Here is a 23,702-nt window from a genome sequence, read left to right as displayed (position 1 = left end):
ACCCTTAGTAGTTTCAACCCTTAGAGTGTTTCAACCCTCTTCTCAACCTGCGAGAAGAAAGAGAAGGTAGAGGAGGAAAAAAGGAAAGGAAAGGGAGAAGAAAGAGAAAAATGGAAGACACTTTTACTCAGGAGTAATTATGATAATTGCCACCTTTAAACAGGTCTGCCATTTTATTTGGATACGTTATTGTATTGTGATAGCAATATTTGACCATAAGGTCCGTTAAACATCTTCTTTTGTATAAATCTTCTCTTAAACAAGATAGATTTTCTATAACTTTCATTCATTCATTATTTATTGAGCACCTGTTATAGCCTGGCCGCATCGTCTGATGTCTTTATTTTATGTCCCCGTGTAGAGTGTTGGGAACAGGGAGATTCACAATTAGGTAGTGAGAACTCACAAGCAAATGCAGTTAGCTAAACTCTCGGGCTGATTGATGAACGTTTTTAAAAAATAAGAGAACGTTTACTAAGTCATCTTTAGGTTCCAGATAGTTGTCTGTATCACGGAACAAAAGATCAAGATTGCATTATGAATGTGAACCTCAGGAACGAGTTTTGTCAGCACGTGGAGAGAAGTCGGGGCTCCGTGGCGCCGATGTGTGAGCAGCACATCCCGACCCCAACAGGCTGGGCGGCCGGAAGGCGCCATTCAGAAGACAGGGATGGCACCCACCGGGCACTCTGGGCATTTACCCCTGGGTTATGTGGGCTTTTCTTCTCCATCCATTGGCACCACACATGTGGGCACCCCACCTCTCCCCCATTTGTCCTTGCCCAGCCTCACTGTGTCACCCTGTGCAATGTCTCCTCCCATCTGAACACACTCCAGTTTTTCACATCTGTCCTTCGAACTGATGTCTTTTTCAAGATGAAGCAACTATGGGTGAAGACTCCACTCTCATGGAGACACACACATGCACACGTACTCATACATGCACATGCACACATGCACTGTTAATTGTTGGACGAAGTCCACCCTGGCTGTCACTTCTTCCCACGAGGTTTTGACCAAGCTGTTACTAGTGAACTTGACATCAATACAATAAATTCCACGCAAAGACCATTTGATCTGATGGCTTTTGCCTCTTGAATTCTTTCAGAGCCGTATTTGAATAAACTCACCTTTGCTTTATCACAAGCCTTTGGGATATCACATGACACCCCCCCCCCATTTATAAATCCCCATGAACAAAATTTCTCACGGGTTTCAGTGCTAGGGAGAACTATGCTTCTAAGCTCTTTGTTTTTATCTTATGGACACCAGGTTCATTACGGAATATTTCTCTCTTTGTAGAATCTCATAGAGTAGACATCTACTTGGTGACAATATTTTTTAACAAATTGAAGTTTTAAGCCTACCAAGGGAAATAATATTTAAAATCAGTTTTGGGGCGGCTGGATGGCTCAGTTAAATGTCTGATTCTTGATCTTGATCTCAGCTCAGATCATGAGCTCTAAGTTTGTGAGATCAAGCCCAACGTCACGCTCTGCACTGACAGCCTGCTTGGGATTCTCTCTCTCTACCCCTCCCCCACTCGTGCTCTCCCTCCCTTCCTCTCTCTCTCTCTCTCTCTCTCTCTCTCTGTCTCAAAATAAATAAATAAACTTAAAAAATTTAAAAAAAAACCTCTTTAAAATCATTTCTATGAGAAGTTCTCTAGGAATTAAAGCATCCTTTAATGAAATGCATAATAATAATCCCAAAGTCATCTCACTTATTAATTAGGTTTTTATGTATTTGTTTTCACATTTGAATATTTATTGTGAATGAGATGGCCAAGATACAAGTAGTATTCCTCTGTACGTCTTCTCTTACCTTTTGTCATTGATGACAGCTTTTAGGGCATTTGCTAAATCTTCAGAAGTCATTTCCAGGACGTTCAAGGTCAATCCAGCCCCCCGGGTCTCCATGCGCTTGGAGTTGTCCATCTGATCACCAAATAAGGGCAGCATCACCATGGGAACACCGTTGCATATCCCCTCGTATATGCCATGGGAGCCAGAATGTGTGATGAAGGCACGAGCCTTCGGGTGACCTGAGAAGCAAAACAGGGAAGGATGCCAGCAGTCAGGTCACCGAGTTGCACGGTCTGACACCATCTATGCTCTGCAAGCATGCTAAGGACTCAGTGCCACCCACATGTGGCTTTTGCAGAAGTCTGCAGAGGAAAACGTGGGGTGAGATACCCCACGAGGTAAAAAGCAACGTGGAATACGTTGGCCACGATATGTTCCAGCTAAATAATCCTTGAGAACAGCCACACGCAAGCCACTTTCGTAATTGCACTTGGGTTTGACCTACACACCAGAGCCTGCTCACATACCAAGCAGATCATTTTGGGGAAGCCACTTGACAAGTATTGTGTTCTTCGCAAGATTTGGTGGTGGAGTGCCAGTATACCGCCACAGGACCTTGCAGAGACAGGAACAGAGTTTAAAAACACAATGATTCAGAAACATCTGCCGCAGTAGCTAGAATGTAGAGTCCACTGAATGAACATAACCTTGGCAGGGGAGGGAGGTGTAGCAACTGGGAAGGCTCCTGGGGACTGGGAACAAGCTGTGAATTTGTGCAAATCCACCAAGCTATACATTTATGACTTTTGCACATTTCTGCACTTCAGGGGAAAGTTTACTTAATGAAATGAGTGGATGGAGAATTATAGGCGCAGCAATATAAGAAATGAATCCTGTGTCCTGACCAGCAGCTTTTTTTGTAGAAATACTCCTTATGTAACATGAAGAAACACTGTCCTGTTCATTTTGTCGATAAAATAAATTCTCCTGAATACGCTGTTGACTTTCTTAGAGAAAATGAGACCTCCAAGGAAAGCAGACCGCGGTTTAACAGAACAGTTGAGAGTGACATGGTAAAAAGACCTTTGGATTAGTAATCAGGAAGTCGCAGGGAACCCCAAGCCAAAAGTCCAACTGATAGGATTAACTCCCATACTAGAAGTCTGGGGTTCCAACTCTCGTGAAGATACAGATACAGAAGGTACAGAATCGTATGGCATGTTCTTACTGTCTGAGGTATTTTGCCCAAAGCATCAGCAATTTCCATAGCTTTCTCCTTGGGAATCTCTGAGACCATGGAGCCCAAAGAGAAAACCACAATTCCATGTTCTCCAGAAGCATTAACATAGGCTTCAAATTCCTAGAACCAGAAGAGAAATTTACAGTTAATTTTCTTCTCACGTTCTTTGGGAACTGCATCCATTCAGCTATGAATCCGATCTCTTCATGTTAAGAATATGCGTGTCTCCGTGTGTGTGGTAGAGACACAAAATATTAGCGCATGTTATAGACTTCCTTCCCCCGTTATTCCTTCCACGGGAGGAAGGCTTCTTGCTTATCTGGTTATCTTCTGGGTTCTTCTTTGAGATGCAGAATCCAGGTAGTGTCTAATTTCCCAAAGGAAAAGCAATCAGAGGTAAGACCAGATCCACTTCCCAGGGGCTTCAAGCATCTGAGAGCATCTTGGGAGAAAGCAGGCTTTCAGGAAAGGGACTGATGGAGAGAGCAGCCGGCAGTGTGGAAGGAGGGAGGAAAGGTGGATGAGTGTCACAGAGAGGGGAGAGAACCGTTTAGCAGATTGGTGAAGGGAGACATTGGGAGAAAGGAAAGCCGCCCAAAGAGAATTTCAGAAAGCTTTCTGCAGACTCTAAAACTCCTGCACAGCCCCTTTAAGAAAATCCACAGTAAAGATGTGTATTACTTTTCAAGGCTTCTGGAATATTCCTTTTATGTTGAAAGAACGAATGAGTCAAGGCACGAAGCCGCAAATACTGTTGAGGATGAGGCTCACAATTAAGGAAGACCCTCAAATAGCCAAGACAACCTTTAACAATTCTTGCTTTCCCACAGCCAATACACGGGGGTGATTGGGGATCATATTCATGTCAACTCAGTGCTGAAATTTAACCAGTCAACCTGGCATTTCCCCACCTTCCCTGGAGAAGAGCTTTCTTTAGAATGGAAGGCAACTTTCCTGCCTTAGCAAGAACGTACAGAAAGATACCTGAATCTCTCTTTGCTGGTTTCATAAAGTACCGTCGAGAGCAGAAAATCTCCCTAAGTGTGAAAGATACGAAAGCGGAAGAGAAAACCTTGCTAAGTGTGCATGAGGATCTGAGCCCCCTCTGTGGAGTTCAGAGAAGGTCAGGGGCATGTGAGAAAACCCTGAGTCCCCAAGCCACCGGGGGGGGAAGGATAAACAGGCAGTGAGTCTCAACCCACCCAGCACATGACCCCCCTGGAGTGTTCATGTCCCGTTCCAGAGATGCTTCCGTGTCCGGATTCCTTCGAGCAGTGTATCCTTCGCCACCATCCAAGGAAGATTGCAGCGGCAAGGCCGCTCCACTCCTCCAACCATGACCACCATCGGGCATTGCAGCCTTGGCTGTTAGGACAAAGCTCAAGACAAAGCAGTGGGGCTTGTTTCTGAAGAAACTTCTGGACCAGATGACCCAAGGAATAAGGAACGAAGAGCAGAGAGGGGCTGTGTGACAAGCCCTCCACCTGGGCCTTGCGTGCAAGACCACGTCATTAGAAAACGGGGGGGTCTAAGTCAGCCTTCCCCATTGCAGATACTGCTCTATTGCGACGAAATCATCTTCTTTTTCGAGGAGCAACTTTTTTTAATGGAGTGAGTTTTGGTGTATTTGAACTGCGAGTGGTTTTCTAGTGAATAATGAACCTGACAACTACTGGAAGATGAACGATCTGTGGTTCCCGTGGATGAAGCAGGGGGATGGGATCTTAGAAGTGTCTGTGTGTTATAAGAGTGAGAGACAGTGATGGTGGGGACCCCACTAGTAAGTGCAGATCACAGATTATGACCTATCGAGGCCCTACCCCTGAAGTAATAAGGAATCGACTTTACAGACGGATGTCAAACAAAAGCTCTGAGAGGTAGCAACCAAAAATTAATCCAATCAAAATAGCAGTATAGGCTGCATTGAGTCATGAGTGGTGGCTGTGGCCCCCGGAAGAGAGTAAGGAAACCCCCAGACTCAACCCTCAGCGATAATCACAGCTCAGTCTGATCTGACCCCAACCTTCAAAGCCAACTCCAGAGTACGTGGTCATCAGGCAAAGTACATACACACTCCAGCATGCACACATGCACGTGCACAGGCACACACACACACACACACACACACACGCACACGCGCACACACACAGTGTGGCAATTCCACATAGAGGAAATAGAGCAAGGTGTGAGTATGGCAATTTCCCCCCAACTGTAGGTTATCAATGATCTAATTAACTCCCTTAGAATCTCCCAAATGGTTTTCTATGTCTCCCAAGAATGCCACGGATATTGAGACTGTGTGATGCGGTAGGGTTTGCCCAGAACTGAGGGGTTTCCTGGGATATGACACTTTCAGTCCCGGACAGACCAGAACTCTGGCCACCCTGGAGTGACACGTAGAAGACTTCTGACAGGCCTCAGCACACATGATTTTAAGGGACTTTTTTTCAAATTTGGTTCAGAGCATGACCAGGAAAGCCCCAACATCTCCTCAGGGGTGAGCCTCCTGCCTGGTCCTCACCCCCATCCCATCCCAGCAGCTCTCTTCACGGTTTCTAGCTCCTAGTGGCTGTGTCCTGGGCCTTCTCCATGGGGCTCATCTGAAAGGTTGGGGAGGCCAGCATCATCCTCCCCACTGCCATGCTGCATTTTTGGTTTGTGGCAAAGACCTCCTAAGGATGGCTTTTCTGAAGTCCTTCCTCCCCAGGATGCACTACATCCTTCTTTCCTGGGGAAAGATGGCTCCTCTCCAAGGACCTTTTGAGCTCTTTCTCCTCTAGTGAAGGTACACGGCTTACCTCACTTCCCAGGACCTTCCCTCCTGCACGAAACCCACTCTTCCTCTAACTGTGTCTACAAAGGGCCATATCTGGTTTCACCTCCTTGCACACTCCTCCACACCCACTCAGCACCCAGCCAGGTGTGATTACCATAAAAAGGAATCCACAGGTCTGTAAACACCCAAACTTAAATAGCAAGACTAAAGTTTAAATGTCACAGAAGTTCATCTACAGATCATGGAAGGGCAAACTGCAGAGCTGGTGTTGTCGTGGGCAACGTCCACTCTCGGCAAGCTCTTCTGGGATTTAATAATGGTGAGGTCCACACCCTACTGGCAAAACTTCCCATAAACCTGGCCCTAGCTCCACAGACTCTGCTATGGTGAAAGAGTGAGGCGGTGTGTTAACTGAAGATAATCCTCGATTCCTCCACCTCTTATCCCCTTCCAAAATGCACGAGGCCACCTCTGAAGTGCAAACACCTGCCCACCTCATTGAAGTCTTTAACACAGATCCTAACTTCTGTGGAGAGTTTAGTATTTTGAGCTCCAGGCCTTTATTAGATTTTCTCTTCCCAAATGGCTTCTGTTTCTCAAAACCCTTGGTAAACATTTGGCATGTTGGAATCCAGTTGCTTTATCACTACGCATTCAGAGCCGCTGACAAAGACCACAAGCTTCCTTGCTCACCAGTCTCTCTTCTCTCCACCTCTAAGTCTCTGTTCTCACCCACCGTCCCTTTGGGTGTTTTCCTCAGACCCAACATGTCTGGGTGGATATCATCTCTGAATCGCTGATGTCCACAAAGATGGTCTCTCACTCTGAGCGGGGAACGATATCTTGGAATTCTTGAGCTTCGTTCCTTTGCTCTCAATGCTGTTCTACTATCTTTTGTCCATCAGGCATCCCACACATGTCTGATGCCAGGTGTGCTTTCCCTATGGAGTAGGGACTTCCCAGAGTCCCTGTGGACTCTCCTTATCAACTAAATATTGCATCTTTATTCTTGAAGATCAGGACTTTGACCAAGAGCATGGGGACCAGCACGATCTCTGCTAAAGGAATGGAGCATGGAGTAACGTTCTTTAATTAACAAAGGGGATGTGGGGTGCCTGGGTGGCTCAGTTGGTTGAGCGTCCAACTCTTGATTTCCGGTTCAGTTCATGATCTCAGAGTTGTGAGATCAAGCCCTACATCGGGCTCTGCACTGAGCATGGAGCCTGCTTGGGATTTTCTCTTTCCCCTCCTCTCCCTCTGCCCCTCTCCCCTACTCTCTCTCTCTCCCTAAAATAAAAAATAAACAAAAGGGAGAAAAGAAAATGAATAGCAGCTTGACAGACCAGCAAAAATCAGGAAAAGGAAAAATGACCACATAAAATAAAAATAAAGTAAGTTGGGAAAGTTAGAATCCAGTCTATCAATTTTTAAATGAACTGCAAACTGGCAAAATTCTCTCAACCAGGCTAAAAATATCAGCTCCGTGTTATTTAAAAAGAAAAAAAAGAAAGCTTGAAGACAAAGGGGTGCCAAAAAGACACTAGGGAAATAGCAAGATAGTGCAGGAGCGGTGATATTAATATCAAAAAAGTGGAATTTCAAATTAAAAATATTAAGTAGGACAAAGAGGGCTTCTGCCAGGTACAGTTTACAAAGACATTCTCACACTGAGGCTTGTTTGCACCAAACAAGGCAGCAACTAACACTCAGTCAACACAACTCACCACTTAGAGAAATTTACAGGGGAAAAAATATATGGAGGGGCGCCTGGGTGACTCAGTCGGATGAGTCTTGACTCTTGATTTCGGCTCAGGTCATGATCTCATCATGATCTCATGGTTCGTGACATTGAGTCCTGCATCAGGCTCTGGGCTGACAGTGCAGAGCCTGCTTGAGATTCTATCTCTCTCTACCCCTCCCTCCTCTGCCTCTCTTTCTCTCTCTCTCAAGATAAATAAACGTTAAAACACACACACACACACACACACACACACACACACACACACACACACATATATATCAATAAATGATGCTAAAAACTATGATACTGAGAAAGACAGTTGATAAAATTCTGTAGCCACTCCTGTTAAACATCCTAAAGAAGAAAATCATTTAAACAAATAAAGGCTATTTGCCAAAGAACAATGGCAAACATAATACAAAATGATGAAATGAAAATCAATCTTCAGGGGGCACCTGGGTGACTCAGTCGGTTAAGTGTCTGACTCTTGGTTTCGGCTCAAGTCATGAGCTCACAATTCATGGGTTCGAGCCCCACATCAGGCTCCACGCTGATAGTGTGGAGCCTACTTGGAATTCTCTCTCTCTCACCTCTCTCTCTGACCCTATCCTGCTTGCATTCTTGGTCCCTCGCTCTCTCTCAAAATAAATAAACCTTAAAAGAAAAAAAAGAAAATCAATCTTCATTACAATCAGGAGCAAGAATCCTCGTGATTGCCAACATTATTCAATTATTTTGAAAGATTCTAGTGAATTCAATAAGACCAATATTTGAGGGGCGCCTGGATGGCTCAGTCGGTTGAACGTCTGACTTCAGCTCAGGCCATGATCTCATGGTTTGTGGATTCAAGCCCCACATTGGGCTCCATGCTGACAGCTCAGAGCCTGGAGCCTGCTTTGGATTCTGTCTCCTTCTCTCTCTGCCCCTCTCCCTCTCACACTCTGTCTCTCTCTCTCTCAAAAATAAATAAACATTAAAAAAAATTTTTTTAAATAAGACCAATAGTTGGCATGGAATTTACAACAGAAGAAATCACATTTTCTTTATTGATGAAAGCCAGCCTACTGGTTTTTTAAATGACAGAATCAATATTTTGAGTTGGCTGAATTTTTATTTGGGGCTGAATAGTGAGTAGATAACCAGCTACAGGCAGAAATGGAAAAACTATCACATTCACAGTAATGACCAAAAAAAAAAAAAAAAAGATAAAATACTTAAGAAAATCTGACCCAGAAAGGACAGAAAATATGAAGAAAACTACAAACGACTTGATCTTTGGTTAAGGTAATATTTGAAGTAGCACCAGGAAGAGCAAGACTCTGGAGTATAAATTTCCTTGCTAATATATATTAGGTGACAAACAGAATAACCTGCGGCCCATAGATACCATGAAACATGGAACAGTTTTAAAAACTAGATATAATATTTAGAACCAAAACGACATTCAGGACATACTGATAGGTGAGCAGTGGGGATATATTGTTACCTAATTCGTAAAATGAAGAACAAAAACTTACCTACAGGTACCTATATTTGTATGTAATTGTAGGAGTGCAGAGAACTGGTGGAGATCACTGCCTATCTGGTGACTAGTCCTCAGTTCACGCCCTTTGTTGGTTTTCATTCATTCCTTTAACAAACATTTGGTAAGCGCCTATTAGACTCTGATATTTACGCTGATATTTACACCAATCACAGGCAGACCTTTTGCCAAGTGTTAAGGATGCAGTGATGGGCAGAAGTGGTCCCCGCCCCCACATGTATGGAGGAGATGGTCAATAAACAATTATCTAAATGAAATGACTGCGGTATTTAATGGGCTATGAAGGAAATAGCACAGGACGCTATCTTGGAGAGAAGGACTCCCTGAGGAAGTGATATCGCAGCTCATCTGAAAAATAAGAAGACAGCCACCTCACAAACTCAGGCACAGCATCCCAGAAGGACACACCGTCAAGTTCAAGGGTCCTGAACCGGGAAAGATTTTGGAATGTCCCAGGAGTAGAAAGAAGGCCAGTGTAACTGGGGACATTCCATGCAGGTTTATAAACAAACCCTTCTATTTCAAATGGAGTTTCTATTATGCATGCACATCTCCAAAGTTTTAAATTTCAAAGTAAATGTCAAACAATCATTTTCACTTGTACCCTATATAATGATGCCAAAAATATTTCTCTTTAATTTCACTCTTAACTTGGCCATGCTGAATAGCTCTCTTTCCTTTGATCTATGATGTGCCCACTGGTTTGGTAATATTTCACCTTTTCCTATATATGAGAGAGAATTATGACTGGTTTTCTATTAACATGAGGTTTTGTCGTTTTGCTTTCTAAAAACTCAACACCATCTCCTTTCTTAAGCAGATAACCTCGTCAGGCACATACTTCTCCAACAGGCCTGCTGGTCTGTTGGGGTATCAGAATCTTATCGGTAGGAGTCACCAGATGTCGCTTCACATTATGGGGGAGGAATCAGAGCCTCACAGAGGTGATCTGGTCATGCGGCAACGGAGTGGAGGCATCCACACAGCACTGGAATTCTCCCGCAGGGTTCTTTCTGCTGTCTAGAGTTTCTCCTTGCCGTGACATTAACATGATCGTTTAAAATGTGAATCACAATGGAGTCACCCTGGAAATAAGATTCAGTGCTGTCTGAGGGTGAGTAGAGTCCCTTTAGTAGAAGCCAGACTCAGAATCTGCAAAGTGCCTAGGTTACCAATGGATCCTCAACCAATACTTGTGAAATAAATGAACGAATGCCCACTGAAATGTGACCTTCTTGGAGAATCCTTCCCAACCTCCCAACTGACAGAGACTCTCCTGCTATTCTCTATCACCTCCATTGAGATGTGGGAAGAAGATTGTGAATGCTATGTTTTTGCATCCCTCAAATCTCTACGGGGAAAAAATTAACTTAGCAGCATTGCAGAGGTTGAGACTCAGGACCTTTCTGCCGAATGCCAGGATCGGACTGTCTCATGTTTACTTATTAGAAGACAGGGGACTGCAGGACCCGGCTTCCTAGCAGACTATCGACTAACTGGAGCTTCAACCCCAGAAACATAAAGGCAACTTGTGCCACCATGGTCCATAGATGTCAAAGAATTATTCTAGCAGTCTTGAACCTTGGGTGTCTAACCCAGTCAAGGGCAGCAAGGTGCATGCTGCAGATTTTTGTGCTCTGCAAGGATCCCTGAACTCACTGCTCTGTGCTTACGGCAATTAACCTTTGTTGCATCTAATTGATTACTCTCCGCTGGAGCCCAAAGTATGCTTTCTTAAAGTGTCCTATACAAAGAAATAACCCAGAAGGTGATTCCCAAGACAGATACAAATTACGACCCCAGACCCGGGATTTGTACAGCAGAAACTAACGAAAGAGGGCATGTGACACTACCTCAGCGTGTTCATTCAGCAGGTGTCAGGGGCAAGTTCATCCATCCAAAGTACTTGCAAGGAGACAGGCTTGTAAAGCTCCCCCTCAAATACACACCTGGGACAGTGGCTTTTTGCTGGCACAGTTGATCCCACCAACAAAAACCATGTTGGGCATGATGGGCCTGGAGTAATCCTTTACAAAGTCACTTCTGAAAAGCCAGACCGATGCGGAGCCCATAAGGTCCTGGACAGTCACATCTTTCTGAAGGACTTCCGAAGCAAGTGATGCATATGGGGAATAAACCACATTGCACAGGAAGCCCTCTGACACAAGAATGAGCATGTTCTTCACCCGCTGGAGGAAAGTCATGTGATCTGAGTTAAGGGACAGAACCCTGGGCACATAGGATGGTGGGCTGGGACAGCGGGTACCTTGAAAATCTAGGCCACATGGCAGTGAGTTCAAGAAGAACACGACAGGCAGTGCCAGGCGCAGGGCCACGATGGGGCCACAAGGAAGGAAAGGGTCTGTCAACATGGCATCGAAGCCGCTTTCCGCCAGGGAGGCCATCAGCTCCTTGTTGTACAGTAAGTGGGAGCAGGCAGACAAAAGCAGAGCAGAGTCCTTCTTGACCCTCTTGTATGTCTCGACCACACGCTGCAGGAAAGGCTTCTTCTCAAAAACCTCGAGCCCGAGACCAGTAAAAGATGCTTCCACGTCCTCCCTCCGGAATGGGACGGGGTAGCTCTTCAAGGTGTAAAACGCTCCTTCTTTAATGTACACGGAGGCCTCAGGAGCTATGACCACTACATCGTGTCCCCGCTGGTGCAGCCGCTGGATGACCCCGAACAAGCTCAGCCAGTGGCTGCCGTCCAATGGGACCAACAACAGCTTCCCGCCCTGGGACAGAAGGGGATTCAGGGCACACAGCAGCAGGCTCAGCACAAGCGGACGTGGCCCCCGGGACCTCGCTGCCATGGTTCTCCTGTATCGGCTACCAAGCCTCTCACCTGCCAAAAGTTTGCCCTCCTCTACTTATATGTCGCAAGAACCAATCTACACTCAAAGTTAATGTTTGATTGTATCACATGACTGTCGCTGTCAGTCAGCTAAAGATCGCGGAAGTTTACCTTTGCAGCTAACGAGGGCTAAGAGCTTTTCTAGGTCTCTTTCCCCACCGCGCAAGTATTTTTATTTTGTATTTATTTACTTTCAAGTTCTTATTTTCATTCCAGTTAGCAAACCTACAGTGTAATTTCAGTTCAGTTCATTTCAGGTGTACAATACGGTGATTCAACACTTCCCTACATCACCGGGTGCTGATCAGGACGAGCGTACTAGGTTTCTCATTAGACAACAACCGTTTGGCTGGAATTCTTTTCCAACCACTCAGGTCCCGTTCTTGAGGGGCCAGAGAAGGGAATGCAGCACCAGCACCTTTGAATGGATTAGATGAGTATTTCCACGGACCAAGAGAGTGTCACCAGAGAGGGAGAAAAAGGCAATGGGGTGACAAATTAGACTTCCTTTTCGGGAATGAAATAGAAAGCAGAATAGGTCTTTTTAGAAAGAACATGGGATAGCTGGGTGGCTCAGTCGGCTGAGCGTCCAACTTCAGCTCAGGTCATGATCTCTCAGTTTGTGAGTTCAAGCCCTGCGTCAGGCTCTGTGCTGACAGCTCGGAGCCCACTTGGAATTCTCTGTCCCTCTCTCTCTCTCTCTCTGCCCCTCTCCCCCTTCTCTCTCTCTCAAAAATAAATAAGCATTAAAAAAATAAAATGGAAAGGAAAGAACGAGACACTGCAAGCCTACTTTGGGCCCATGGTAACCTTGAAGAACGTTCCCCACAGGTGACTCAGGGCTCTCTGCCCAATCACTGCCTCATTTTTTGATTCATTCACCCAGCAAAATACCTACTGAGTCCAGCGTGCACAGCGCTGGGCCTGGGGCTGGGTCTGGGGTACCAGCAGAGATGAGTCCAGATGAGTCCCCCACCTCCCCAGAACTCCGGTTCCACCGGAAGGGACAGACTGACGACGCAAACAGGTGAGCAGATGCATGAGAGGCACGCCAGGAAGGAAATGAACGCCGCTGGCTAGTGAATGGTGGGAAGGGAAAGCCACCTGAGTGTGCCACACACAGAAGGCCTTTCCAGGGCAGATCCGCGTTCCCTCAGAGAGGCAGTGAGAGAGCCCTCTGTCAGTCAGAAACGAAAATCGGTAGTGAGCAAAAGTAAATGAAACCGTGCTTGTCACACAGCCCCAAGGCCCAAGGAAAGCAGATACTCTGAGAAATTCTGATGACCCCATTGAAGCAAAGGGGAAAGGTGAACAGAAACAGTAAGAATGTATATTTACTGAGCACGCACTAGGTGCCAAGTGTGGTGTTTAGCACTTTACAACACATCTTATGTAATCCCCTAGAAGTATCCCCTTAAAGCAGGTACTGTTATTCCCATTTTACAAAGGAAGACACTGAGGCTCAGAGAGACCAGGTGATTTGCCAGAGTCCTGAATTTACTAAGCGGCAGACTGAGATCCGGGCCCTAAGCGTCAGAGCGTAGAGACCTTGCTCTTACCTACAGCTCCCCATGGCTTCTAGCAGTTCCCAGATCTTACAGCCGGGCTCAAAATTTACAGCCAACTAGGAGTCAGAAGTAAAGCTGTGATTCCCAAGGTCATTACTCAATTGAAGTAAATGGAGAGAAGGCAGAGGGCAGGATTTGGGGACCAAGTAGAATGTGCTCCCACAGCAACACCCAGCACTAGCTGGAGCCCCAAAAGATCAAGTGAAGGGTCAGAGAGCAAGCATGGGAGTCGCAAATAGAAATGCCCCTCCCTGGGGCACTTGGATGGTTCAGTTAGTTGAGCGTTGGACTTCAGCTCAATGATCTCACAATTTGTGAGTTCAAGCTCCACATCGGGCTCTCGGCTGCCAATGCAGAGCCCACTTGGGATCCTCTGTCTCCCTTTCTCTCTCTCTGCCCCTCCCCCACTTGCTCGCTGGCTCTCTCTCAAAAATAAAATAAACATTTTTTTAAAATGCCTCTCTCTAAGAAATGGCAAATCCAAGTGCAGACAGAACTGATCACCTTGCCCTTTCTTTTGGAGATCACTGCTGTTCTCTACAATCCCAGGATGAGAGCACAGACCCCAGCATTTTGACCATGGACGTCACTGGCCACCCATATTCAGGGACCTGTTAGAAGGTCATGGAGAAAATGCTAACTTTAAAGTTTTGATGTCCTGTGGGGCATATTCACAGGGCCTCCCTCATTCTGGTGCCTAGAATAGGTACTCAAGATTTCCCTTCCCACCATCCTTCCTCCACAGACATCCAGTCTGGTACTTACTTGTATATAGGTGCACTCCTACACATGGGAGCTCCGAAGCTCCCCACCCACGCCCACCCCACCCCAAGCACTTTCCATTCTCCAGGACTAAGATTCCGGGTGGGTAGCAAAGAGGTAGCAATGTTTTGGCTCCTTGGGTGTACCCCTATCTGCCATTCTGAAATTCACAATCCAATTTAAACATTAAGGGCAATCATTCTTCTGAACTCTCAGTGTCATAAGAGTTCATCTGTAGATTGCCCAGAGCAAAAGGGCTGTAAACCCACACAGTCACCACTGTGATAATTTTATGACTTTCCCTGCATCATTCAAAGCCTCAGAACTTTTTGAGGCCTCTGTTGCACCTGCATGGTTTGGGGCCATGACTCTACCCTTACAAGCAGGGTTTCGGCTTTGGAATCACTCACTCAGGTGGTTTTGCAGGCAGTAAATACTCAGTAAATGTTTTTTGTACAGAGGTGTCTTCCTTTCTTCCCTTCTCCTTTGCTCAAGGCCCCATATCCATGCAAGCAACTGCTGGATCCACTGTCTCAGAGATGCCATAGTCCTGTATCAGGGCCTCAGACCCCAAGGCTCCCAACCCCCGTCTACCCTCCATCAGCTGCCCCCTGCACTGCCCTATCCCACCACCATCCCTGAAACCTTGGTCAACAGTCTCCTAGGACCCAGAATAAAATTCAGAGTCTTTGGGCTTGCCCTCAGAATTCACTGGAATGGACCTTGAGCTCACCTATCCAAGCTCATTCCTCCTCTCCAGCCCTTTCACTAGACCCCTCCCTCTGCCCCTTTCCCTCCAGACATTCTGGAGCACTTGACCTCGCCCAATCATGCTTTTCCCACATTGCTTGGTTCACGCTAGACTCTACTCCAAATCCGCTTCGTAATCCTGTTTATTCCTTGATTATAAAATGTCGAATCCATGATTATAGGATTGTATTCGGTCCCTCAAAATGACCTAAAGTCAGCAGTTTGTTCTGGTGACATAAAGTCAGCAGTTTGTTCTGGTGACAGAGTGTGCCTTATTGGGTCTAGTACCCTTTATGATGAAATATTACAGAGTTCATTGGTTAATCATTTTCCTATTAGAGCTTAGTGACCTTTATTGGTGTTGACTTACCATTTATTAAAGCAAAAAATACAGCGTCAGAGAATAAGGAGAAAATAGAGAGAAGTCAGAGGTCCAAAAATGCCAAAAAGAAAATCACAGTCAAGGTAGAGCAGTTTTAGTGGAAATAATTACTGCACCCAAGTTGACCAGCACTGTAAACACAGCAGCAACTTTTTTTAATGTTTATTATTGAGAGAGACAGACAGAAACGAGTGCAAGCAGGGGAGTGTTAGAGAAAGAGGGAGACACAGAATCTGAAGCAGGCTCCAGGCTCCAAGCTGTTAGCATAGAGCCCCATGCGGGGCTCAAAGTCACAAACCGCAAGATATGACCTGAGGTGAAGTCAGACCTTTGACTGAGCCACCCAGGTGTCCCTATTGCCAGCAAATTTTACTAGTTTTGATATACTAGACCAGGAGTTCTCAAACTGTGGGCCAAAGCCCCATGGGAATACCCAAGAATTTTTTAGGGGAATTTTGCAAAGTCAAAACTATTTCCATAATACTATCTGGCTTTTTCACTCACATGATCTCTTTTATGTACAGTGGAGTCTCTCTCTGGCCACATCACCTGTAATATAGCCATAGGTTGCCTGCAGAAGCAGAAGAATCCAGTTCTCTTCTTTTAAACCAGAGAGACACAAAAAATGTAACATGATGCCCTTCTTCAGTAATTGTTTTGTTTTGAAAAAGTTGTTTTCCCATAGAAATATGATTTATCTTAGCGTGTAATGGTTTTATTGCTATTAAATTGACTATTGAGGGTTTTTTTGAGTGCCTTAATTTCTAACGGTGTTAGTATTGCTTGTTACAACCTATATAAACTAAAGCAAAAGGGTCCTGGGGCCAAAACACAGGAGAACTGCTGTCCTGGACAAACGATGTGGGTGACCTTCAGCACAAGGTCAGACTAAACGCACCGCCATCAGTCTACCCCCACCGGGTGAAGGGGGGGGGGGGGTCTGACAGAAAGCCTTCTTTAAAAATACCACTCTGCCCCACCACCAGAACGTGGGCCCCCACTTCCACCCGCTAACTTCCTCTTTTTCCAGCGGGATTTGGAGGTCACAGGCCCCAGCCAGAAGGCGGGTGGGTGGGGCCAGGTGGTGGGCGGGGCCTCGGTAGGCGGGGCGTCCGCGCCCCAGCGAACCACGCCACAGAGAGCCTCATCGGAAGCGCGGCAGGTCCCGCCCCCCGGCGCTGCATTCTGGGATGCGGCCTCGGCCAATGAGGCGCGGGCTACGTCACAAGGGCTCCGCTTCCCTGCTGCCTGGCGTCGCGGGGCACTCGGTCCCGCGTCCCCTCGTCGTGCCCGTGGCCCGCGGGCCGTGCCGCGCCGTCCACCATGGTGGACTACTACGAGGTGCTGGGCGTGCCCCGCCAGGCCACATCCGAGGCCATCAAGAAGGCGTACCGCAAGCTGGCGCTCAAGTGGCACCCCGACAAAAACCCCGAGAACAAGGAGGAGGCGGAGAGGCGGTTCAAGCAGGTGGCCCAGGCCTACGAGGTGTTGTCAGACGCCACGAAGAGGGACGTCTACGACCGCTACGGCGAGGCCGGAGTGGAGGACTGCGGCGGGGGCGGCGGGCCCTTCCGCGACCCCTTCGAGCACGTCTTCACCTTCCGCGACCCGGCCGAGGTCTTCAGGGAGTTCTTCGGCGGCCGGGACCCATTTTCCTTCGACTTCTTTGGAGACCCGCTGGGGAACCTTGTGGGCGGTCGGAGGAGCTCCCGGAGAAGCAGAAGCAGGGGCACCGCGCCCTTCTTCACCGCCTTCAGTGGATTTCCAGTGTTTGGGGGTGGTGTTTCTTCTTTTGATACAGGATTTAGCTCCTTTGGTTCCCTGGGGAATGGAGGCCTTTCTTCCTTCGCCATGTCTTACGGTAGTGGTGGGACCGGCAACTTCAAATCCATGTCGACTTCCACCGAAATCGTCAATGGCAGAAAAGTCACCACCAAGAGAATCATTGAGAATGGCCAAGAAAGGGTGGAGGTGGAAGAAGACGGAGAGTTAAAGTCCCTGGTCATAAACGGCAGAGAGCAGTTGCTACACATTGACACCAAGTAATTCCAGTCCAAGTTGAATTGAAAAAACATTGTGAGGAGCAGCAGGACTTTTTTTTTTTTTTTTTTGAAGATTGCAAGCGCACTCTACTTTCAGAACAACTGTACTCGAGAATTTATAAACAGTTCATGCCAATGCCTATTTGTTGTTATTATTGGGACCATACGAGTTAGACCTCCATTTGTCTTTAGAACTTGTTGTAAATACCTGTATGCACTTTGCTGATTATTAAACATAATCCCGAGGCAGATGCTGATTATTTCGTAGTATTGGGACAAAAGGTTTACAGCACCTTGAACCTTGCCTTTCCATTTTGTTTGAAATGTGAGCCAGGTATTTTGCTCTGAAGTTAACGTTGCCAAGATAACTCGTTTTACTTCCAATTTTTCAACACATGGTAGTAAAGGATGTGAGTATATTAATCCTTCTGGCTTAAAGATGCTTTTTAGTCCCACATAAATGCCAGTGACTAGTAAGAGTTTTCCGTTTAAATATAGTATTAAATGTAGCCTTTTTAAAAAACAGGTTAACCTGACAAAGTGGTGTATTCGGTTCCAATGGCTATTGGAACAAATTACCACAAATTTGGTGGCTTAAGGCACATTTATTCTCTTAAAGATCTGGAGGTCGGAAGTCTAAAGTGAGTTTCATGGACTGACATCAGTGTTAGCAGGAACATATTCCCTCCAAAGTGGGGAAAATACTTAAGTGAATTCTTGAGCAAAATACTTAAGTGAATTCTTCACGGTTACATGATTAGTTAGCAACATCCTTAGGATGCCGTTCAGGTCACGTAAGCAGTAAACCAGTGGTAGTGATTACTCAAAACCCAACACAAATAGGATTACTAGCCTGTACCCAGCTTGGTTCTACAACTGTGATTTATGGAAATGTGGAAAGTATTTCCATAAAACTACACAAAACTATCCCATTGCCATGTGCAGAATGTATCTATTTTAAAATAGGTTGACAAAAGCCAGGAATATTGGAGAGCCTGGGATACTGGTTGGGTGAGGCAACATATGCATATTGGAGAGAATACATTTCTGTTGCCACGGTTTATCCCTGTCGTGAAAACTATTTGCGCATGGCTACCTTGGGATAGCCCATCACAAAATGTGCCATCCATCCCCTTTGGTTGTGTCTAAGGAAAAGTTTGCGTAAGACATGGGAGCAAAAAGGCAACCGAACTGGATAGACTAAAAGTGCAGCATTATTTGTAATTCTTTACAGGAAGCTCATGTGGCCTGAGCACACTTAATTAAGAACACGTGATGGGGCGCCTGGGTGGCTCAGTCGGTTAAGCATCCGACTTCGGCTCAGGTCATGATCTCACGGTCCGTGAGTTCGAGCCCCGCGTCAGGCTCTGTGCTGACAGCTCAGAGCCTGGAGCCTGTTTCAGATTCTGTGTCTCCCTCTCTCTCTGACCCTCCCCCGTTCATGCTCTGTCTCTCCCTGTCTCAAAAATAAATAAACGTTAAAAAAAATTAAAAAAAAAAAAAAAAAAAAGAACACGTGAAGTTGAGTTAAGCCCAATCCCCATGGAATGGTGTGCATACAAGACCTAGCAGGAACATAGGATTCAGCCATTACTATCCCACAAGGGCACACAGTCTGTTAAAAGCACGTCAAGTGGTCACTGAGGTATCCTGGGTAGTGCTTCTTAGCCACTAATTGTACAAGAAGTATTATAATAAAGAAGACTGCCAGAGCTTTTAAAAAAATGAGTTCATTTGCCTGCCAGGCAAGGGGACTCACCAGTGAAGATATTCATCATTGTTGGTGGGGAGGGGAGGAGGAGCAGGGGGAGAAGGGATGTCAGGAGTTTTGAAGTGATAGGAAAGTACACACTTTCATGGTGGTTATGCTAATTAAGAGTTAACAACTACTGCTCTGTGTAGGACACAATAAGTGCATTTGTGTCTGTACAATTGGTTAACATAAGTCTTCATTGTTCAGGAAAGTCTTCAGTTGGGTGGCATACTGGGGTCACTCAGAAGCCATGGATCTCAACAGCTCTAGTGGAAGCAACCTACAATGGATGAGTCAATGGATGAATATAAAAGCAAAATGTGTATCCATACGACGGACTATTATAGCCTCAAAAAGTAAGGATATTCTGACCTAATGCTACAATATGCATGAACCTTGAGGACATTAGGCTAAGTGAAGTAAGTCAGTTACAAAAAAGGCAAATAGTGTATGCTTCCATTTCTATGAGATGCCTGGAGTGGCCAAATTCGTGAAGACAAAGTAGAATGGTGGCTAGTTATAACAGTTGAGGGCGAACAGCATCCAGTTTTGATATATCTGAATTAGTGCTGCTAAGTGGAAAGTTGCCTTTTACAGAAAAAGAAACCATTTTATTTAAAGAATTTTCCAAATTGAAAATCTCTTTTAAAAAATGTCTTGGCCCCAGAATCACAGTCCTGTATATCAATATTCCTCTTTTATGGAAAGGCTTGAGTGGGCTTTCAGAGTGGAGAAAATGGCATTTCCTTTGGTGCAAAAGATGACCATCTCAAAGATCCTGCAGTGGACTCTCCGTGGACTCACTAGCACTTTCCCACAGAGCAACCCCAGTTAAATAAGGAAGTAGTTTAAGACACCATTTTCAGAATTGAGGATGTCACGGTTTTTTAAATAGAAAAAAACTTAAATATACATTTTTAGGTGTATCTATGGAACATTTACAAATGTTAATAATAAGTTACCGATCATAGAAGCCACTAGCTACACGTGACTACCAAGCATTTGAAATGTGGCCAGTCCAAATTGAAATATGCTGTAAGTGTAAAATACATACCAGATTTTGAAGATTTAGTATGAAAGCAAAAGAATGTAAAATATCTCAGAGCACTTGGGTGGCTCAGTTGGTTAAGAATCCAACTCTTGATTTTGGCTCAGGTCATGATCTCACCATTAGTGAGATTAAGCCCCACTTTGGGCCCCATGCTGGCAGCACAGAGCCTGCTTAGGACTCTCTCTCTCCCTCTCTCTCTGCCCCTCCCCCGCTCATGCACTCATGCTCTCTCAAGCACACGCATGCTCTCAACATAAATAAACTTTTTAAAAAATAATGTGAAATATCTCATTAATAATTTTATGTTGAAGGTATAATGTTTTAGATATATTTGATTGAATAAAATATATCAAAATTAGTTTTAACCCTCTTCATGCCTTTTTTTAAACATGCCTACTAAAATTTTTTAAACATTCTCTGATTAAAATATAAAATGATTAGAAAAATAAGAGAAATATAGCTAATATGAACCTTAACTATATGGGAATAAAGAAACAGCTTTGAAGATAGCCATGAGCTTAAAGAGAAAATCAAACCATTGAGTTACCAAAAACAAAAAGGAAAAATATATGAGCAATTTATGCGAAAACCTAGGAAACACAGGAAAAGTTTTATGACCTTCAGTGTTTCATTATTAAGAAAACTCTAACAGGAACTTAATGCTTACCAAAGGAAAATTAGAAAAATAACTATAACTATAAAATAAACCAAAAGATACAAGAATGACAATCATTAATAAAAAGAAAACTGGAATTAATGAAATAGAAAATAAAAATAGTAAAAAGAATAAGCAATTCCAAAAATTATTTCTATGAGAAAACCAATAAAAGAACTCCACCCATCAGAAATCTTAAGAAAGAAAAGGAGCAAAAATATGAAAGACTTAGACTTTGATCTTTCATATTTGGAGAAAATTTCCATCAAGTACCGAAAGAAGTCACATCTAAGTGTAAACCAAAGTAAGGGAGACAAAATCTCAAAGTAAAAAAGAATTTAGTGGAACAAAAGTGATAATGGTGTGCCTATCACGTATAATACTTGAGAATTTCAGTGTAAATGATCTTTTGCATACCAAATAAATTGGCACAAACATCTAACAGTCTCCAGATGACATACCTTGTCCTGCTGGGCACTTTTTAAATAATGGTAATAGATAATATTTATTGTATGCTCATTGTGACAATAGTAAGGCCAGAATAGTTGGGTCACCTGCCCACCTGCCCGTTCAGCTAGAAAAACGGGAGTGAGAATTTGAACCAGTGCAGTTAACTCCAGAGGATATATTTACATAGCAACACTAAAAGAAAAGAGCACCAGTTACTTTTTAAATGCCTTCCTATTTTTCAATTTTTACAAGCCTAATATATAGTTTTTAAGTGAATAAATGCATTGCACAAAGGAAAAAGCCAGATAGTATAGCTCGCTTGTGGTCTGAAGCAAAAAGAGAAATGGCATTAGAGTCCTGTGCAATAATATGTACATAAATAAGAAGAGATACAGAAGTAAGAATGCAAAAACTATAAAAGATCTAAAGTCATGGAAGTTAATATAAAGTAAGTGAATATGGCATAAATGGGGGAAAAAAAGATGGCTAACTCGCTGAATTAAGAAATAAAATAGCTCCCATGAGTCCTATTTCAATGAAACCCAAATATCCAGGATTAATGTCAGATGCCTCTGAAAGTATTAGTAAAGCAATAATTTCTACCATGGAAACCTGGGCTGGGAGGGTGGGCCTGGTGATGCGGTCAGCCCTCCCAACAACTCTTTCCCCTTTTAGACTCCATTCTTTTCATCACCGTCCTCCGCTTCACTGGGTTTACAGGCTCCTAGTTTTATCTCTTCCTTAGTCCCTCCGACCAGCCTTTGATGACTTCAGCATCCCAAGCCATTCAACCGACCTGCCATGCAATTCTGCTAGTCCCAAGTTATATACCAGATATCAACACCTGGTCGGAAAACTTGTCAGCACAGCTCCCTCTCTGAAAACTTGAACTCGGTTTCTCGGGTCACAGAAACCCCACCTTCTCTCTTCTGCATTGTCTCACTTCCCCTTCATTTACTCAAGCTCTCAGACACTCCTGCTCCCTTTTGGTGTTTAGGTCTCCTATGATCACACTTTAGTCCCTTCCAAGACGAAGCCACTAAAAACGACCGTGTCAACAAACACAATGCGATAGTTCCTTTGTCCTCCAGGATGAGCAAACACCCACAAGCAAAACGTCCTGATGGATCAGCCCACAACTCGGTTTCTCTGCTCCTACACAGCTGGAGAAAATTGCACAACTATGAAGACGGAGACTGCCTGGAAGACAGTCTTGGTTGACTCAAAGCAGCACTTGCCAATCCTATCACAGACGCTCACCCCTACCTCTCATTTTTCTCAGTGACCCTGGCAAACCTTTCCTGCATTAGTGGAGGCACTTCAACATTCATCTTACCAAACTGTCAGGAGAACAAGAGATAGACATCTTTAGAGAGACTGGTAGATAAGTAAACACCTGGAAGTAAATTAAGAAAAAAAAAAAAAACATGTGTTCCACTTGGAACATTGTAGGCACCCATACAGACCTGTGATAATGGCTTCCTGTTGGCACAGTTTATGCCCCCGATGAAGACCATGTTGGGCATCACTGGCCTGGGATAGTCCAGTACAAAGTCTCGTCTGAACAGCCACATGGATGCGGAGCTGAAAACATCCACCACCGACACCTCTCTCTGCAGGAGCTCAGAGGCGAGGCTTGCGTAAGGAGTGAAAGCAATGTGGCAAATGTACTTCAGGGACAGAGGGTAGAGCATGTTCTTGACCCTTTGCAGGAATGTCATGTGGTCTGAATTCATTGTTAATAGCCTAGGAATATATGAGGAAGGGTTTGGGCACTGCGTGCCCTCAAAATCTAAGCCGCATGGAAGAGAGCGCAAAAAAAACACGGCAGGCAGTGACAGGTACTTAGCCAGGACTGCCCCACAGGGGTAAACAGGATCTGTTAAAACCACATCAAAGGAACTGGAGTTCAGGTGCCCGATCAGGTCCTTGTTATACATCAGCTCCTTGCAAGACCTTTGAAAAATGAAAGAAGCAGTTTTCAAATTTTCCATGATTTTCAAAAACATCTTTAGAAAATGTAGTTTTTCAAAAACCAGATAAGACTGGCTCAGAAAGAGGTCATCAAATTCCTCCTGGGTGTACGGAATGGCGTGGGTCATCAGGGTGAAAAAGTCCTCTTTTTTGATATGCAGATTCACCTCTGGCGAAACGACCACTATTTCGTGGCCTCTGGCATGGAGCTCCTGCAGGGCCTCCTTCATGCTGAGCCAGTGGCTGCCATCCATGGGCAAGACCAGCACCTTCCCACCTTCAGCCCGGGGCCCGACACACAGGAACAGCAACAGCCCCGTGAGCGCCGGCAGGGGAACCAGGAATCCTGCAGCCAT

The 23,702-nt window shown here is 44.9% G+C and overlaps 2 protein-coding genes and 1 long non-coding RNA gene across 5 annotated transcripts in view; 2 read left to right on the top strand and 1 right to left on the bottom strand.

Annotated features, from left to right (window-relative positions):
* Positions 1-1,258, top strand: part of LOC122226806 — a 5,842-nt gene extending 4,584 nt beyond the window's left edge. Inside the window, exon 3 of the long non-coding RNA XR_006205775.1 lies at positions 490-1,258. This is a non-coding gene — a long non-coding RNA (uncharacterized LOC122226806). The remainder of the gene's footprint in view (positions 1-489) is intronic.
* Positions 1-23,702, bottom strand: part of LOC122226802 (UDP-glucuronosyltransferase 1A1-like) — a 24,816-nt gene extending 1,114 nt beyond the window's left edge. The window contains exons 1-4 of one of the 3 annotated variants that reach the window (XM_042950592.1): positions 22,839-23,702; positions 3,034-3,165; positions 2,333-2,420; positions 1,825-2,044 (exon numbers count right to left, since the gene is read on the bottom strand). In XM_042950592.1, coding sequence (XP_042806526.1) covers positions 1,825-2,044; positions 2,333-2,420; positions 3,034-3,165; positions 22,839-23,702 — 1,304 coding nt within the window. Of the gene's footprint in view, positions 1-1,824; positions 2,045-2,332; positions 2,421-3,033; positions 3,166-11,054; positions 11,980-22,838 lie in introns of those variants that run through there. The other 2 variants (XM_042950595.1, XM_042950593.1) reach the window with 2 other exon arrangements.
* On the top strand, positions 16,652-17,603 carry DNAJB3 (DnaJ heat shock protein family (Hsp40) member B3). The gene has a single exon (XM_042950596.1). The coding sequence runs from the start codon at positions 16,745-16,747 to the stop codon at positions 17,465-17,467; it is 723 nt and encodes a 240-aa protein (XP_042806530.1). The 5' UTR covers positions 16,652-16,744; the 3' UTR covers positions 17,468-17,603.

Source organism: Panthera leo, chromosome C1 (genome assembly GCF_018350215.1).
Source record: "Panthera leo isolate Ple1 chromosome C1, P.leo_Ple1_pat1.1, whole genome shotgun sequence".
Lineage (NCBI taxonomy): Eukaryota > Metazoa > Chordata > Mammalia > Carnivora > Felidae > Panthera > Panthera leo.
This window is presented reverse-complemented; position numbering and strand designations above follow the sequence as displayed.